At 38.4% G+C, this 18,756-nt stretch overlaps 1 protein-coding gene across 3 annotated transcripts in view; it reads right to left on the reverse strand.

The window, feature by feature from the left end:
• The window catches only part of drp2 (dystrophin related protein 2), a 466,042-nt gene that overhangs the window by 109,788 nt on the left and 337,498 nt on the right, over positions 1–18,756 (reverse strand). For all 3 annotated transcript variants that reach the window (XM_039766030.1, XM_039766031.1, XM_039766029.1), the window contains exon 3: positions 14,517–14,673. In XM_039766030.1, coding sequence (XP_039621964.1) covers positions 14,517–14,673 — 157 coding nt within the window. The remainder of the gene's footprint in view (positions 1–14,516; positions 14,674–18,756) is intronic.

Below are 18,756 nucleotides of genomic sequence, written 5' to 3' on the forward strand. Positions count from 1 at the left end.
TCAGACAGCATTTCCATAATATATAAAACCATTTTACAGTCCTTCCCTTTCAAAGATCCAAGAGTACAATGGGAAAAGGATCTCTCACTCAACATATCAGAAAAGGAGTAGAAAGTAGCAATCCAGAGAATTCCTTCGAGCTCCATATGCACAAAGCATAGAATTATTCAACTCAAAATTATATATCGAGCACATCTGTCTTAAAATTGTCCAAAATGTTTCCAGGGCAAGAGCCAACCTGAGAACGCTGCAATCAAGTTCCAGCTTCTCTGGGTCACATGTTTTGGGCCAACACCAAATTAACATCATTCTGGACCAAAATCTTTAAGTGCCTTTCAGGCAGCCTTGGTGTCACAGCTGTGTTTGGTGTTCTTCCAGATGGTCTTAAAGTGAAGAAGGACAAACAAACTGTAATTGCCTTTACTGCACTATTGGCACGTAGACTTATTCTATTATTATTACTCTTATTCTAACTATTCTAAGTCAGTGGGTAACTGATGTTATATACTATTTGAAATTGGAAAAAATCTAATTCTCACTTTGAGGATCTGTACAAAACTTTTTCAAAACCTGGCAGGATCTAATCAAGAACATTTCAGAATAAGCATTTAAATTGAGGAAGTAGATTCTCTCCCTTCTTTTTTTTTTTGCTCTATTTATCGTTACTCATTTATTAATTTATCTATTTACTTATTTTTACTAGCTTAAAATTTTATTCTGCTGCCTAGCTCTCTTTCTCAGGGGTGGGAGTTGATCTGTTTCTAACCTATTTTTGCATTTTTGCACTTTATTATGGAATGTTTTTTAATTTTAATAAAATAAAAAAAAGAGAAAATTTCATACTTAAGCAAAGTAGAACTTCTCTTAAAACATACTCATGTACTGTATAGTAACAAAGTATTCATACATCACTGTTGCCCAACACTGGAGAGGAACATGCAGTAGCTTGAGAAAACTTGCAGTGACATGGGAGAGAATCAGCTTTGTCTTCTCTAAATAAAAACTGGTCCACAAATGTATTTCTTTTTTACTTTGAATTTTCTGAAAAGTACAGTACATAATAATAATGTTGTCTTGTACATCAATTTGTTTTTTACACATGTAAAGTTAAAATTGTATTCACACCCAACTATACCTTCCTTTTAGACCAAAGTACATTTGTCCAATGCTGACCTTAATTAATTGTGTCAGTGAGTTAAAGAGGTGGATAGATGAGAACTATTTGTGTTTGAATTACAGAAAAACCAGAAATGCAAACTACAGGGCTGGGGATGATGCTGACCACGACAATATCCTGTCCCTCTTTAACTCTGTTGGAATCACATTTAGTTTTACTGAATCAGTACGTAATTTAGGTGTTATTTTTACATCAGCATGTCATTTAAAGCATATATTACAAAACTATCAAAAACAAGTTTTTTTCCATGGTAAAAATGTTGGAAGATTAAAATATTTTCTAAATATGTAAGATACTTATGTTATGAAATTATGCATTTATTTCCAGTGGAGTTGGCTACTACAATGCATTGTTTCACCTGCTGTTCAAATTGTTCTTTAGGCAGCTCTCAGTTTAATTCAAAACGCTGCTTCAGGATTTTAATACACAAACACATAACTCCAGTTGTCTAGTCCTTGCACTGGCTCCCAGGTGAAATTAGGGCTGACTTCAGTCCAACGTCTCTCTGTCTGTATGTCTGTCTGTCTATTTATCGCGAGAGAACTACTTAATGGATTTAAATCGGGTTTTTTTTCTATATTTTGCTTGAACATTCCAGTTGATTTTGCAACTTCTCTCAAGTATCATAGTTCGCTTGTGGTACTGATTTATTTGCATGAATCCAAGAGAGAGGCTGCGGGCCGAGGGTTGTGGGGGTGGGGACCTCATCACTCACGCACCAGCCTTTGAGTTGGTCTACCTCTCGCCACATGTTGGAGTGTACCTTGCCTCGGCTTAGCTAATGATACCTGTTTGTTCAACAGACATTATCATCTACAGATTGTTAAGGAGTAATGTTTGACATTTTTGAGAGAAAGAGAGATCAGAGCTACATGTATTTTAGATGGTAACTGCTGATTGCCAGAGATATCACGGCCATGTGCTTTTCTCCCCAAGTGGGGGACGCTCTCCCGTTAGAGCTGAATACGATCAGATACAGTGCCAACGTTTGACATTTCAGTGTACCTACCTTCCGCTTGGCCAAAATTACGTTTTTTTAAATTGTTTTCAAAGTTTGTCCTGTTTCACTACGGGGAACTGCTAGTTAACTTATACATTTAGGCCCTGTTTATTTATCTGAACTTATCACTACCTACAAACCTGAGCGCACATTGAGATTTCAAGATGCCGGTTTACTAAAGATTTCAAAGATTAATAAAATAAAAGTGGGAGGTTGAGCTTTTATTTACAGGGCCCCAAATCTGTGGAATGATCTGCATATTAATGCAAGAGGTGCCCCTTCAGTCTCAACTTTTAAATCCTGGCTGAAGACTTACTACTTCAGTTTAGCATACCCTGAGTAGAGCTGCTTTTAGCTGTACATGCTACATTTCTGTTTGTTAGTTATTTGTACAGACATGTAAGTATCACAATATTTTAAACTATTACTAACCCTCCTCTGTCCTGTTTCTCTTCACAGTATCTGGATGTGGCACTTGGTGCCACTGCTCTACTGCCAGACTGTTGTCCTGCATATGAAGAAGTCATCTCGGAGAAAAGAGGCTTGGAATCATCAGATGGAAAAATTCTCTCATCATATTGAATGGCCAGCACAGACTCCACTGTAGAAAACCCAGGAGTGGGTAGGAGGTAGAATGGCTGAGTTCTCAAGGACTGTGACTTTATTTTTTAAATGATCTTTTACAATTTTAATCTCCTCAATTATCAACTGGCCGTGATTCATCAGTTAATCAATGGGCAGAAATTGTTGGCTTCCGCTTTTGTTTGATTAAATCAGTTTCTACCTTGTTCTCTGTGTTTGTTTACAAATCTGTATTTATATGTGTACAGGTTTTGTATTTAGCCATTAGTATAATCTATACTTTAAAATACGAAACAAGATGATCTGCTGTGGCAACCCCTAATGGGAGCGGCCTTAAAGAAGAAGAAGACTGAGGATTTTAACTGATGATTGTTCACAGTGTTCTATGTTTGCAGTCAGTGAAGAGTGTCATACGAAAAATATGTTGTATTTGTTAGCTGATCATCGCTTATAATTCAATTTAAGTTTCTATTTCATTTTCTCTCTCTACTGAACCCATTTCATTCAGTTTCAGGGTTGTTGGCAGCAGCAGCCAATTTACACAATACTGAGCTCAAGATTCGAGCCAGTTTTGGATGGAGTGCTGGTCTATTGAAGGGCACATTCATGCATATCAGACCAGTTCTGAGTTAATACTCGAACTAACATGCACATCTAAGGAATATAAGAGAAAAAATCAATGGGGAAAAAGTGAGAACATGCAAACTCTACAAAGACACAGAGCAGGAATCAAATCCAGGAGCAGCAGCATTAATGTTCCGCACCAACATGCCACCTTCACAAACAAATGTAGTTTTCATTTGTAATTTTTAAAAAATAGACTGTGAGTTTATATCTTCTTTTACACAGCAGAAAAAAAAATCTAGTCTATAACACCTAAAGCAAACAAATCAGAAATGTATCAAATAAAATAAGAGCTTTATTCTCCATTTAAGAGGTTTCATCTGTGTCAAGGTCAGAGCTCTTCCACAGTCATCGGTCACTCAAAACATCTGTTCCTGCTTCCTGGTGATCAGATAAGACATTCTGCCTCAGATCTGCAGTTCTCATAAATGGCTATTCCTATTCCAGGACACCAGTATAGTTTGCCCTGTTGTGGACATTTCCTACCCAGGCTTGTTATTGAAGGTCTACAAAAATCTACAACAGCAAAACCAACATACAATAAATAGAACAGTGTACTTTATAGTAACATTACAATTAAAGGTTAGCAAGGTAATATATAAATCAGATCAAAGGTGATAAAACAAGTAAACAAGTACATGGTAAAATCTGGAATCATTTAATATGCTATTCACAGTAAACTAATTAATCAAGAATATCTTGATTAATTTATCTTTGTTAGAAAAAAAAGCTTACTCTTTGATAACATTTTTCAAATTAGTAAATGCATTATCTAATAAATTCCACTCCATTTATTACTATTATGCATACTTAAGTCAATTTTAAGAGCAAATCACATCCCTAACTTACAGAAGTGCTGCACATTTAACAAAGCTAATGTCAAAGACAATTCAACGGCCTCACAATTGATGTCAGCCTTTGATTTTGTCATGTTGGCAGGCAACTCAGAGACAGTTCTAAGTGCTTGACCATTTTAATGTACTGTCTGTGCTGCTGGGATGTAGGATATTTAGCCAGAAGGCTCAATTCATACTTAGGCATCATCTTTGATGACAGTCCCAGCATTTTGGGAGTTTCAAATAACAATGTAGAGAACAGCGGCTGCCTGGTAGAATAGCAGGTTGGCCATACAGTAGATTTAGAAAGTATTGAGACCCTTTCACTTTCTGCACACTTTATAGTGATACAGATGTAATTTAAAACTAGCCTTGTTACCTGTCAAATTTAGGTAGAAATATAAGTAATCGATACAGACCTCAGCACATTCAGCAATAATGTTTACAGGATACTATCTATTGTAATGTATTTTTTAATGCATGTATGTAATAATAGGGTGTTGTAATGTGTTAGCCATTTTGGATGTAGTAAAAATTCAAGCAAAATGACACCTAACTAACTAAAAAGATTACAATATGCAAGCTTGCAAGGCAACTCAGGCCCCTTCCCCTTCTTTACTAATATGGTAATTGTATGTAGTAATACAATGCATTGCATTTTTCATTCCAGCAGATGGTGCATCAGAAACATTACAGTTTGTAGAAGGAGAACAGGAATCATGGCCGGGAAGGAGGATGGTTTCTTACCTGGACGGAAGTCCAAAACAGAAGGACAGATGAGTTGGCTGGCTGGACAAAGAAACAACTTTGTGCCTAGCCAGAATAAAATAATGTCTGGACTAGCGGAAGCTGGAAGTGGGGAGCAGTTCAATTTCTAATACGGTAGGTGGCAGTGGTGCTCTTGTGGCAGCCCACTTGGAACACCCGCAGGGGTGCTTGGCAGTTGGAGTCTGGAAGTGCAACCCTGAGATGGGGCATTGTTGCGGGAGTACTGCCCTTCTTTCTATATGACCCAGAAGTATTTCCAGTAAGACATGTTGTGTCACTGGAAGCAATCTAAGTTTAGGACTGAAAAGGAACCTGCCACCTCACATTGGGGAGTCAGGAGGCAGTGGGCAAACAAATGTGAAGATAGGAGGAGGAAGGAACTAGTTGATTTATTAGTACTGCGATTGATATTTGGAGGGGTGATTATTTGCGAAGGTGCTGTGGTTTAATAAATGTCTTTTATTTAAACCTAAAGGTGTGTTGGGAATTACTGTGTCTGAGGTTTGGGGCCCAGTGCTGCCCCCTGTTGGTTACAAGCTGCTTTTACATTTCCATACCAAACAGCATATAACAGAGACATAGCAGCTGGACAGACACAGAGATACACAGACACGCACTAAGACAATTGTCCTTTGATTAAAGTAGATGGATATATTTGTCATTTTTCCCCATCAATCTACACTAGCTATCCCATAATGACAGAGTGAAAACATGTTTTCAGAAAGGTTTGAAAATTTGTTAAAACTCAAAAACTGAAATCTTTCATTTATGTAAGTATTCTGACCCTTTGTTGTGGCACTCCAAACCGTGGTCAGAGTCATCCTGTTTGCTTTAAGCAGCCTTGAGATGTGTTTAGAACTTGACTGGAGTCCACCTGTGGCAAACTGAATTTATTGGATATACCATAGAAAGGTGCACACCCAAGTTTATAAGATCCCACAATTAACATTCATGTCAGGACAAAAACCAAGCCAGGAAGTTCAAACAGCTTTCCGTAGACCTCCTTGATACAATTTTGGTGAGGTATAGGTCAAAACAAGGGAATAAAACTGTTTCCAAACCCTTGAGTGTGGGCTCAACAATTGTGAAATACAAGAAGTTTGGAAGCACCAGGACTCTTTCTAGAGTTGGCGATCCAGTCAAACTGAGTAACTGGGCAAGAAGGACCTTGGTCAGAAATTCAGAGGTCCTCTGCTGAGATGGGTGAAAATATTGGAAGAAAGACCATCTGAGCAGCCCTCCATCAATCAGTTGTTTATGGTAGAGTGGCTTTCTCCCTCTTGGAGCTGCTACATGGAATTTAAAGGACTCATAGAGCATGACGAAAAATATTCTCTGGGCTGATGAGGGAAAAGATTAACTCTTTGGGCAGAACTTCAATCACTATGTTTGTGTGTTCATCACCTGCCTAATACCATCCCTACAGCGAAGCATGGTGGTGGTAGCATCATTCTGTGAGGGTTCTTATCAGTGTCAAGGACAGACAGACTGGTCAAAATTGAGGGGAGGATGAATGCAGTCAAATAAACAGATGTTCTTCAAGAAAACCTGCTCCAGGTTACTGGTGACCTCAGTCTGGGGTGCTGGTTCATCTTTCAGCATGACAGTGACCTGAAGCATACAAGGCAGACAATGCTGGAGTGGTTTTACAAGAAGTCTGTGATTGTCGTTGAGTGGCCTAGCCAAATGCAATAGACTGCCTGTGGACAGACCTGAAGATGGCAGTTAATATACAGCATGAGAGGATCTGCCAGGAATAATGGGATAAACTGCCCAAACCAAGGTATACGAAGCTTGTAGATTGTAACACAATAAGACTTAATCTGTAATTGTTGTCAAAGGGGCTTCTACCAAATAAGAGAACTAAGGAAATCAATACTTATGTGAATAAGAGATTTAATAAATTTGCTAACCTTACTGAAAATGTGTTTTCACTTTGTCATTATTGGTTATTTGGTGTAGAGTGATGGGCAAAAATTGAAAATGTATCCATTTAAAATTAAATATACAACCCAATAAGTTGTGCAGAAAGTGAAGAGGTCTGGATACTTTCTGAATCTGCAGTACATGAAGTCAAGACAAGAGAAGGATTAAAGATGAACCAGGACAAAACGGAACTTTTGACATCCTTATTTCTCTCTCTGTATTCTGTAATATTAAAAGAAAAAGAAGTCGACCTAATCTTTTATCATTAGCATTGCCATGTCTACCAGACCATGTTAGACCAACATGTAAAACGTTGTCACTCTTCACTTCCATTATAACAAGAATGTATGAAATAACAGAAAACACAAATCCGCTTAACTAATGCACTGCTCACTAAATAAATGAATGTATTTTTTGCATATTCATTTTATAGAGAATATCATCTAATGGCGCTTTACAAGTACAGAACTATAGATCACCTTAGCTACAGACCACGACATCTGTCTATGACAAAGCACATAAAAATTCAATGGCATGTTCATTGATAAAAGATGTCAATTTTGATTTTGTTTAGCACCTTCCCTTATAACCATAAAGTCAGAGTTCTTACCAGAGCAAACAACATCACATTTTGATTTCCAAGATGTGCCACAGCATAGAAAGCTAATCAGCATGTAAGACAAAGCTACAGAGTTGACATCCCTTTGCCTGACAGATCTTCAACCCGTTCCAGGACAAAGGGAGTCACTTAAAATAAATTATTGAAATTTTAAAAACCTGCCGTTCATTACTCTAAAGTAAAAGCTAGCACTCCATGGCAGCTAATCATTAGAACAGTTAAGACATAAAGCACGTTAACTTTAATTAATGGAGAATGGAAATACATTTGGCCAAATTAAATAAACAACACTCATTTGTTTTTTTGGATTTACAGCATTAGATATGACCTTAAATTCTTCCTCTTTCTTCAGCAGATAACTATAAAGGATTTGCTTTTCTTGACCTATTAAACTCTGCCCAAATCCCAGAGGCTTATAAATAAGGCATTTCCTAAATTTCTCTTGTGTGTTTTCTTAGCTTAAATTAAAAATAAAATGGTAACAGAAGTAATAAAAAATACAAATGATCCTCTGTGCAGTAATAACAATAGCTAGATAAAGAGCTGCTGCTGCTTTGCTTTAACCTGACACTTCACTGCTTCACACTTACCACTTAACTCTGTCCATTCAAAATACTGCGAAAATCTGCTTTCGCTACATTTTAAGCAAATTCTTTTCTTTTCTTTTATTTTATTCATGAATTTTCAAACTGCCTTATTCCATTGCAGAGGTAGAGGAAGCCAGAACCTTCTAGGGAGCAGCGGATAAATAGTGGGGTCCAACCCTAGGACCGGCATGAAATTACAATTACATAACACTAACATACTTGTAATAGGCCAGTTTTGAGATATCAGTTGGTCTAAAATTCACATCTTTGGAGACAACTAAATCACTTAAAGTTAAAAAAGTTAACAATCACAAAGGAGAACCTAATGCCTCCAGAATAAGAGTGACTGGACCACTCTGAGTTTTGAGTGCTGACCTCTGTAGGTGTAATTTTTGGAAAGTGGCATTCAAAATGTAAGAGTATTATACATATCACAAAGGGTTTTCATCCATAAAAGCATTATTGAAGCTATTTAATACACTTTTAAGTATAAAAGAGATACCCACTCTAAATAGGGTGCCAGCCCACTCCAGGGGTATTCACTGATACAAGGTCAAGTTAGAGTTCCCAGCTAACTTAATATGCATATCAACTAGACAAATTGGGTTTGATAATGGATAACTTTTAAAATTCAATTTAAGTGGGAACTCATAAATAGCTAGAGTTCCGATCATTATATTATCTGCAGAAAAGGTCTCGACAAAAATAATGCGTTTTTTATTTCAGGTAACCTGTTACTGTACTATAAATATTTCATGACATTGAGTTCTTCTCATTCATATTTCAAGCACAAATCTATAAAAGTGAAAGAGGCATTAGCCTGAAAGTACTCACTGCCAGTTACAATTGAAAGCAACTGTATAGGTTATTATGTTCTACTAAATATCAAAGTCCTGAATACAGATGAATGGGCTATGAGTGCGATTACAAAAAGTCAGGCTGCAGAGAAAGGGATAAACCCTTCAAAGTGTACAAGCCTGTTCTTTATTTGTTAGTGAAGCTCTAGTCTCACACGACAGGACAGACATGATTCTCAAACAAGAATTCACATCTGGGGGCAACCTGTTAAAAGTGTGTAGTGAACAGAGTGGAAATCCTGTGCTACAAAGGCTACACCCTAAAACGTATGCCCCCAATTTCAGTCCATGCATATCAAACAGAGAGCAAATAAAAAACTGAACAAAAGACTTGACACTGAGAGAAAATTAAAAGCTAAAATTGCTGTTATCCATTCAGGAACTCTGTAGCACAAGGAAACTGAAGCATAATAATTAATTATCTTGTTGTAATGAGCGTGGAGACTGACAGACACACACACACATGTGGACCTCTACACATTTGAGAAGTGCCTCTGTCTGCTACAATACCTTTCTGTCATTTTAACAATTGCATCACTTTATGACATAACAACAGCAGAGTGTTAATAAACATTGTGGTCTATGGATATACAATGAGAGCTGAAACTCTACAGCTATTGTGTCATGGCATGTTGGCATCTACAATTAGACAGTGATGTTAAATTTCTTTAGTTATTCAGTTAGATGTGCAGTCAGAAAATGGATGCTGTGCATCCACTGGTGTTGTTAGGCAGATTTGTTAATTCAGGTATTTTGAGTACTAAAATCTACATCACCTGTGGCTCTTTATTATCAGCCCTCAGTCCTACTGCAGGAGTTTAACACACCATTTACTGTTTACTTCAGACGCATATTTTGCTGTTCATAATTTCATGTACATAGCTGCCAATTTTCTAAAGCTTACATCGACTCCTACACGAATGTCATAATGCTGAACAGCAAAGAGAGAATACACAGCACGTGGAACAAGATATTGTTCATGTTCACATTTTGTCCAGTGATGACATCAAATACCAAAGTATAATCTGTTGCTACACAAGCGTTCTTATGCATCAGGTTATGTTTATTTTTAAAACGTGCAATGTACAATGTGTACAAGCGACACACATCTATACGTCTGATGGGTTTCTTAAAGAGTCTTTTTGACTGTAGATGGTCATTGCAAACAGAAGCTTGCTCACTTTTGGACCATGTTAATGAGAGCATCATTGCTCTTTGCAGTTTAAAATCACCGGCCCTACTCTGAGCGCCACCGTTCAGGATGTGTTCGATTGGTTTACAAATGTAACACTCAGCCAGCCATCCAATTGTTCCCACCAAGTTTTAAGCAAAATTCATTCATAGTGGTCTCGAGATGTATACATTATGCACATCAAGATTCAGCATGATTAGTGCAGTTCAGACACCTTACCCTGGCTCAATGAACAAATCCACCCATAAAAGGGGCTTGTGAACAACTGCGAAAAGAAGGTGAATTTGTTTCAATTGGATAGATAGATAGATAGATAGATAGATAGATAGATAGATAGATAGATAGATAGATAGATAGATAGATAGATAGATAGATAGATAGATAGATAGATAGATAGATAGATATTTTTAAATAAAACACGTTTGTGTATGTTGTGCAGAATGATCAATGTCTTCTTGCAGTTTGTAATGGAGCTTGGACTTGATTCACCATTAGCCTTGTTCTTTACTTGAAATCAGACCCCGGTGCTTTGCCTCACTGTGGATCCAACACACAAACAGCTTAACTGACTTACCTAAAGAAGTATTTTGTTACATAGGAGGCTGACATCAGTATTAACAGAAGAGATGATGCTGTCGTTGCAGCAGAACATGCCTCCATATTGAACACTTTTATATCATTGACAGCGTGATCTACAGTATGATATGATAAGGAATAGTGAGTGATGTGAGCTTTTTGGTTTCAGAATGTGGCATGTATTTTTCAAACATTAGTCAAATACCATTTTATATTGTTAGCTTTCCCTTTGGTCATTGAAATAAATCATTTTCTTTCAAGAGGTTGGACTTGAATTTACAGCTCATGTCTACCCATGACTGTAACAAGAACTTTCGGGTCAATCCCAGCAAATGCACTGAACATAATGAAACTTCTCTTGAGCTTTATTGTGAAAATGGGCAGTAAAATAAGAAATAGTATATGAAATCTATAATAACCGAAAAGAATGAACAATGAATGAATACATCAGTAGGTGAAAAACTATTGTGATAAGAAATGAACTGACATACCAACATTCAGTGTTCACTGTGACAGAAATGTTCCCTTTCTAGTGCCTTAGTAAAAGAAATATGAAAACAATTGCACATCCTGAATTGGATTAGGAGGTATGAACATGTTATATTCTGATATTTTAGCATGCTATAATAGTTATATAAGTAAATGTAAAAAATAAATAATATAACATTTTCATAATGCAATTCAGGGGTGCAGAACATATCATGGCAGCATCAGGCAGAAGGCAAGAAGTCAGCTTAGACTGGACATCAGTCCATCACAGGGCCCCCTCACTCACACACATTCCCAAACAGTTTGGACTAACTAATTATTCTAACACACATATCGTTGGCAATGTGAGTGGAAAACCAACACAAATGTAGATAAAATGTTCAAACTCCAAATCAGTGGTTCCCCAACTTTTCTATATCCCGCACCCATAGAAAATGTTTGATTTATGTTTGCACCCCCTACAATAGTAATATCACATTTGAAGATGAAGAAGTCAATTTTTGAATCACAAATTAAATCACATAAGGTACAAACAAACTGAGTTCAATAAAATAAGCTTTTAAAAAAATAAGATTTTAACTCAGTGCATAAAATTTAAATATAAATTGAATGATTTACTTTCATAAATCTCAATAATCTTGTAAATGCATCCACCATGAAGCTTAGAAACTGGACTGACGATTCTGGGATTGGGGTGTCTGTGGTGTTATGGGTCCACAGCTCGTTGAGCAAAGGCCATTCATTTTAAATAATCACCGCACCCGAGGCGGCTTCGTGAGGGGGGCGTTGTTGTAGCGAGCCGCGGGGCAGTCGTCGATGTGGGCGTTTCTCACCGTGTGCACAGGTGAGGAACTGCCCATATTCGTGATTGCTCCCGTGGCTAATGCTACAGCTGTGATGGCCCCTCACGTTTTAAAAAGAAGCGTGAGTCGGTGTGGAGGGGGGAAAAAAAATGGAGGGAAAAAAAATGGAGAGAGAAAAAAAGGAAAGGAAAGGAGAGGACGGAGGTTACCGGGAGCAGGAGAGGAAGCAGGCGGTGCTTGAGTGTGGTGAGCGCGATCGGCCGTGGACAGCTGCGTGGAAGCTGGGTGTTAGGCCGACACCCAGGTGTTTGTGTTGATGTCGCTCCGCTGGCGATCAGGTAGCGGGAGTGACCAGGGAAGGCGACTGGCCGCAGAGAGGCCATTGAAAGGCAGTGGAAGTCGGGAGACTTGGTGGTGGGAATCCCCAACGTGAGCGACCTGGCCGTTGGTGGAAACCAAGTTCTCCGGGACTGGGATGAGTGCCATACCGGAGCCAGGGATCGGGAGGTCTCCAGTCTCGTGTGTGTGTCTAGAAGAGGGCAGCTGCAAAGAGCGTCTTGCCTGCTGCTTGGCCCAAACGGGATAAGCAGGTGAGACGCTAACAGAAAATAAGCACAGAGCTTGTTTGTTGTTTTTAAGACTGCTTCCAAGAGAAGATTTTAACCTCTGGTTTTAAGGATGTGTTTTTTTTCTATATATTGGTTTTACTCCCACGTTCTTTTATGGATTATTTATTGACTCTTTGAATGAACTGCACTATTTATTTGAACACTTGTTTTGTTGGTTTTTAAATAAAAGCACTACTCATTTTTGCACCACCCCTTGCTCAAGTGTTAATTTGCCTCCATTGACTAGCTCTCTCGGTTTCATTATCGACGGTGTTGGGTTCAAGGGTTCCCAAACAGCCATGGGAGCGTGGAGCCAGAACCCACATCGTCACAGTGTCCCACAAAGCATCAATCACAGTGAGGAAATGATGCACGATCAACGATCGAGGGGTTTGGGGGACTGCAGACCCACAGGAAGCCACGGGTGCAGTCACACTTCTAAGCTATGAAACACAGTTGACAAACTTTGTCCTACAATAACATTTGCATTGCTGTTCAAAAACAAATGTACTGCCAAGATCACTAGCAGGAGAGATGAGCCGAGTATAAGAGTGCTGCATCCAGTTCAGTTCCCTTTAACCCTCCCCGACAAAAATGTCAATCAAACCTCCAAATCCGCCTGCTGCAAGAAACCCACAAGAGCATGCATTTCTGCAGCCCATTCACAGGTGACGACTGCACGTGCAATGCTTGATTCTGTGCATCTCTAACTCATAAATGACCTACAAATGATGGCACACTGCAAGACACAGAGTGCACCTGAATAAAGTCAGACAACGCACCTCACTCAGTTGTGGTGAATCACGACAATCCTTGCCATTCATTGCACCCCCTGAAATACCATGGCATTAGGATTAGGAATTCCTGCTCTACACTGACAGCGACCAGGCATGGGAATTGAGTACAGAATGCAGGATCATGGAGGACGGCACCACTAACCACTGTGCCTCCATGCAAATGCTTCATAGGATATATAACAGACAGCACCACAATTTATATATTTTTAATTTTATGATGCCATACAAACACAAATATTTAAGAAAAATAGGGTTTGTATTTAAAATTATGGTAAACACGTCTTTATTTTTACTATTTAAGTAATTCAAAGCTTATATTTTTATAAAATATTTAAAACAAAATTGCCCACTCATGAGATCTTGAGAACACGGCACCTTGGGATCATTTTCTGCCCATGTAAGTTTGGAGGAAATGTTTGTTGCCAAAATATCGAATGCTTAGCTTTAAGTTATACTTTACAGTGTCACAACATACACTACTGCTATACCACACTTTTACATTCAGTTGCATTATATTGCTTTAAAACACAGTATACAAAACAAGCACATCACTTAACTATTTGTGCAACTCATGGCAATAAGCAACGGTCAACCTTTTCTTCTGCCTTAAGGTTTCCCTAGAAAGATCTCTGCTGGCTGTTTCTGAAACTGGAAGCAACAGTAATCTCTTTGTGTATTTGGTTATAAAAATTGAGCTGCATCTTTCTAAAAATCCTATTAGATCATTCAATTTGGCCCTTGGAAATTCTCATTTTCTCTTCAACTCATTTGTTTATTAGAAATGCTCCTTTCCTGTAACTTTGATGCAAATCCAATGTTTTATTGTTTTTTTAAAGGAAGGATTTGACACTCTCTATTTTCATTGTCCTTGTTTTCCTCCCTCTCTCTTTCATTTTCTCAGATAAAAAGAAAATGTCTGTACTCACCCATTCAGGCTAAGGTGTGCCCCAAGAGGCAAACCATTCAAGCACTGCCTTTACTATAAAGTATTAAAAAAACACACAAAAAGTTTGTCCCAGATTCTCCCCTGTGGTCAGCATGCAGCACGCAAGGCTTCATTCAATTATTGCTTTACCGTGTGGAAGTCACGCTGATGCTGGACAGCTACAACGTCTCCCCCAATAGGCAGTTGTTCAGACAGCTCTTCATCCTTCAAGGTCAGCCAATCGATGATCTCTTGCAGAGAGAGCTGCAGCTTTCCACTGTTGTCAGAGAAAGCCTCCAGCCGAGCCCTGTACACAAAACAGAGAAGACTTCTTACTCCACAGCTTTACAGCATGGCTAATTCATAAAGCCTGTCATAATGTGAGTCACTGTTCATATTTTGCTTCAGAACCTTACAGGGCTTTGATTAGAAGTGACAGAGTGAGAACATAAAATTCGAAAACAAGAGAAATGATCCGCTTAAATTCTGTAGCAAATACATCAGTCGCACCAGCACTTTATTTTCCTTAATTGTGCTTTTTGGTTGTTTTTAAGGTATCCTTTGTCACAAAATGATAAATAAATAGAATTTTCCCTAATTCTTCTCATAGCATGAATGGATAACTAATTAATCCAGTAGTATTTTCCTGCCAGTCTAAGATAAGAAATTTCTAGGAGAGTGTCAGCTTCAAAGCCAGGCCATGGCCCAATCTAGGCCTTCTTGTACAATGAGACTGGATGAAATTAATATTTAATATAACAAGTATGGCAGCTTACAAGTCCTAGGATTTGTTGCTAAAGGTGAAAAATTTCAGACAGTAGTTATTGAAAGTGGATTTCTTGAACAATCTTGAATAAAGTCTCTGAGGCAAAGATCTCCTCTGTGAGAGTTACACCTGGGTTGCCCATGCCTGCTGCATTGCACTAAGACTAAATCTACATTTAAGACTACATCTACACTACGATATTTTCATTTTAAAACAGCATTTTTAATTGAACATAATCTTTGTTCTCACTAATGTTTTCGCATCTTCTGTGAAAGTATCTCTAAAATGACTGAAAACACATATGATGTATACATTGGCCTACAAAGCGAAATGTGCACATCGGTGGAAAAATACTTGAAGGAATGGGAACACCGCTGGCCACGGGAGTTAGCCCAAAACTATGGCAACTGATAAATGATTTGCATTTTGCACATGTATACAGCATTTAAACTGTACAAAAAACAATTTAGGTGCACAAAAGTAAGCAACACTACAAGCATCATGTGCCCGCTATGTTGGAATATGGTTTTCTTCCATGAAGGGTGGCCAATCAGGAAATGGGACGTTGTAATGAGAAGAACCCAATAACTGATGGCATACATAATAAGAATGAGTACATTAGAGCGTGATTAGAGTCTGCATTTTCAAAAATTGCCCATCCACATTGCAATGCTGAGCCGGTGTTTTGAGAAGTACAGTTAGACCTCTGTTCATGAGCGCTTTCTTCCCAAGTAATCTAGTATATGAGCATTTTTCTGCCATGAAATTTGTATTTGTACATGAGTAGTTACTTGGAACCCAAGCATTTTCGAATGTGATCAAACATGTATGGTTTGCACGGTGTAGATTAGACAAAGTAATCTTGAGTCAGTCTAACCTTGTCCTTTGCCAAATTAATACAAGAGTTATTTTATTGCAAACACATTAGCAGTTTTTTGTGTATTTTACTGTTGAGTTACGAAAGTGTACGACCAGCATGGGGCCAAAGAAAGCATTAAAGGATGCATCTGTGAAGAAATCAGTGAAAATAACCATAGAAATGAAAAAAGAGATCATCAAAAAACATGAAGACAGTGTTTGTGTGGCTGATCTGGCATCCCAATATGGCAAAGCAACATCGACAAAATGTACCATTCTTAAACAGAAAGATAGATTCAAGAGTGCTGATGTGGCAAAAGGTGTTAAAGTGTTAATGAAACAACGACCTAAAGAAATCGATGTTGAAAGGTTGTTGCTAGTGTGGATAAACCAGAAACAGCAGGTTAAAGCACATCCGAGGCGATCATATGTGAAAAAGCAAGGGAGTTGAATACTGATCTCATTAAGAAAACCCCTGGAACGAGCAATTCAGAAGTGGAATCATTTAAAGTAAGCAGTGAGTATAAGTGACAATTCAAAGTCTTGGTCTCCAGGCCACACTTCCACACTCTGTCCCTTTATCTGGGGGTCTTCCTGCCTTCTTTACGCTCTTCTTTGAGGTGCTCCTATGCAATGGTTGGACAAGTAGACATTTGTGGTAGGGATGGCACTTGACTGTTGATCAAACTTATTGTCATCAGTTATCCTAGCAGATTCATTGTAAGAGGAGAAGGATGTTCGTGCCTTTCCAGTAAGAGAGCTGAGGACTGTATAATAAGCATCATATTTTTACAGTTTGCTCATATGGATTGTTGCATGCTGCTTAAAAAGTGTCTGCTCTGTTTGGTGAAAGTGAACTTTATTATCACTGAATTGGAAACCAGTGGTGCAACCGAGGTGAGGCTATAGATCATAACGTTTACATGGTCACACACATGCACATGGGAGGTAGCTTCAAAGCTCGTCTAAAGGTATTTACACTCACAGCCAGGGGTTGGTGCTGTCACCAAATGCCTTTTCTCTTCCTCGCTCTGCAGAACCAATGATTCCCAATAACACCACTGATGATGTCGCTTCCATTTCCAGACTGCCTGAACCTTCCTCTTCCTGTTCTCCAGCTTGAATATCAGTTCTACCTTCATTTTGAGATGGTCGACCATTGTTTTGCATCTGACAGGATCTATTGTGTGCTACTTTTTTGTTGTGGCTTTACAAATAATTATACGGGGATTAAGATGGTGCCCCAACTCTTATTAATCTCTTCTGTAGTTATTTACAACATGCAGCCAATTCACCTTGGCTATAGTAGACCAACATGAAAATGCAGGGTTGTGTTAAGTGTGCTCTTTGAAAGGGCACAGTTTTGTATGGTGACTGTGAAGCAGGATGCCATCATTTGAACTTCCTAAAAGCCTTGCTTAACATTGTTGGTCAATAAATTAAAACCTGTCCATATTCACAGTTATACCATTTCTTCGATTCAACACAAAAAACCATCTGTCCATCCATTTTCCAAACTTGCTCATCCTGAGCCTGTCCTGGCAGTCATCTGGCTATTTATTAAAATCATTTCTTTTCTTTAAGGAATATTGCATGTATAAGCAGATGGCTGAATGGGCATGATAAGAACATAAGCCCACTTATTAAAAACGTATGCTGAAACAGAATGCAGACATTTAGATATAGCTGCAATAAGCATGTTAATTAAATTGATATTGAGATTTACAGTTAAGCAAAATTCAGCAATATTTATAATTTGTATGGTTACAGGCAGAAAGCAGGGGCAAGTCACATAATTCAACCACATGTTCCTTTTACTACCAAAATTTTCTTCTGTATACTGAATTAATTGGAAGGAAAACTAACAACCACAGTGACACCCCATCCCATAGCCAACATTAACCATTCCTGCTTTTTTTATTTAATGGATGATGAAATCATTCCATGGTACACCAGTAATAGGGCACAACTTATCTGCTAAAATGACATGGGGAGATCCAGTAGAATGAAACACTGAATTAATGAGGATTCTGGTAAAACTGAAAGGGACAGCTTTGAAAAAAGGAAGCAAGAAAGAGACTGGTGCACATGGATACGTTTTAATATTTATGAACCGGCACAATGGGACCTGGTAGCTACTAGCTAGCCAAATAAGTCACTTGTAATTATTGTCAGCTCTTTACTGTAAGATTCTTTTCTGCCTTTAGGGGATGTAAGGTGGGTACAGTGCCCCACAAACCCAGCTTCCTAAACCCTAATCTTATGCCCTGTTGCTGTCTTTGTGAAGCCTCCACATTCTCCGTAGGACCTTTCTCTGGTTAGTCCAGTTATCCCATCATAGCTCTAAGATGTGAGTGTTAGGTTACATTGCAATGTTAAATTGGATAAGTGCGAGTTGGCTCTGCAGTGGACTGGCACCCCATCCACATTTAGTTCCTACCTTTTAACCTGTGCTGCCATATAGGCTCTGGTGCTTACAACCCTGATTTGGATTAAGTGAGCTTGAGAATGTGGTGCTTCATTCGCTATTTTGTTTAATGTCAGACATTAAAGGATTGAAGTGGATCCAAAAGAAATTAAAATTATACCCTTAACTTGTTAACTAACCTTATGCCTCTTACTCCTAGCTGAAAGGAAGGCTGTTTAACAGCACAAATGCTATAATAACAGCCCCTTTCTTTTTTCAGAATTTAATGAGGCTTTTTGGTAGAAATGTGGCTTTGTGGTAGAAATGTGGCATTCATCTGTGTTTACAGATCCCGAATG

This window comes from Polypterus senegalus, chromosome 10, assembly GCF_016835505.1.
Source record: "Polypterus senegalus isolate Bchr_013 chromosome 10, ASM1683550v1, whole genome shotgun sequence".
Lineage (NCBI taxonomy): Eukaryota > Metazoa > Chordata > Cladistia > Polypteriformes > Polypteridae > Polypterus > Polypterus senegalus.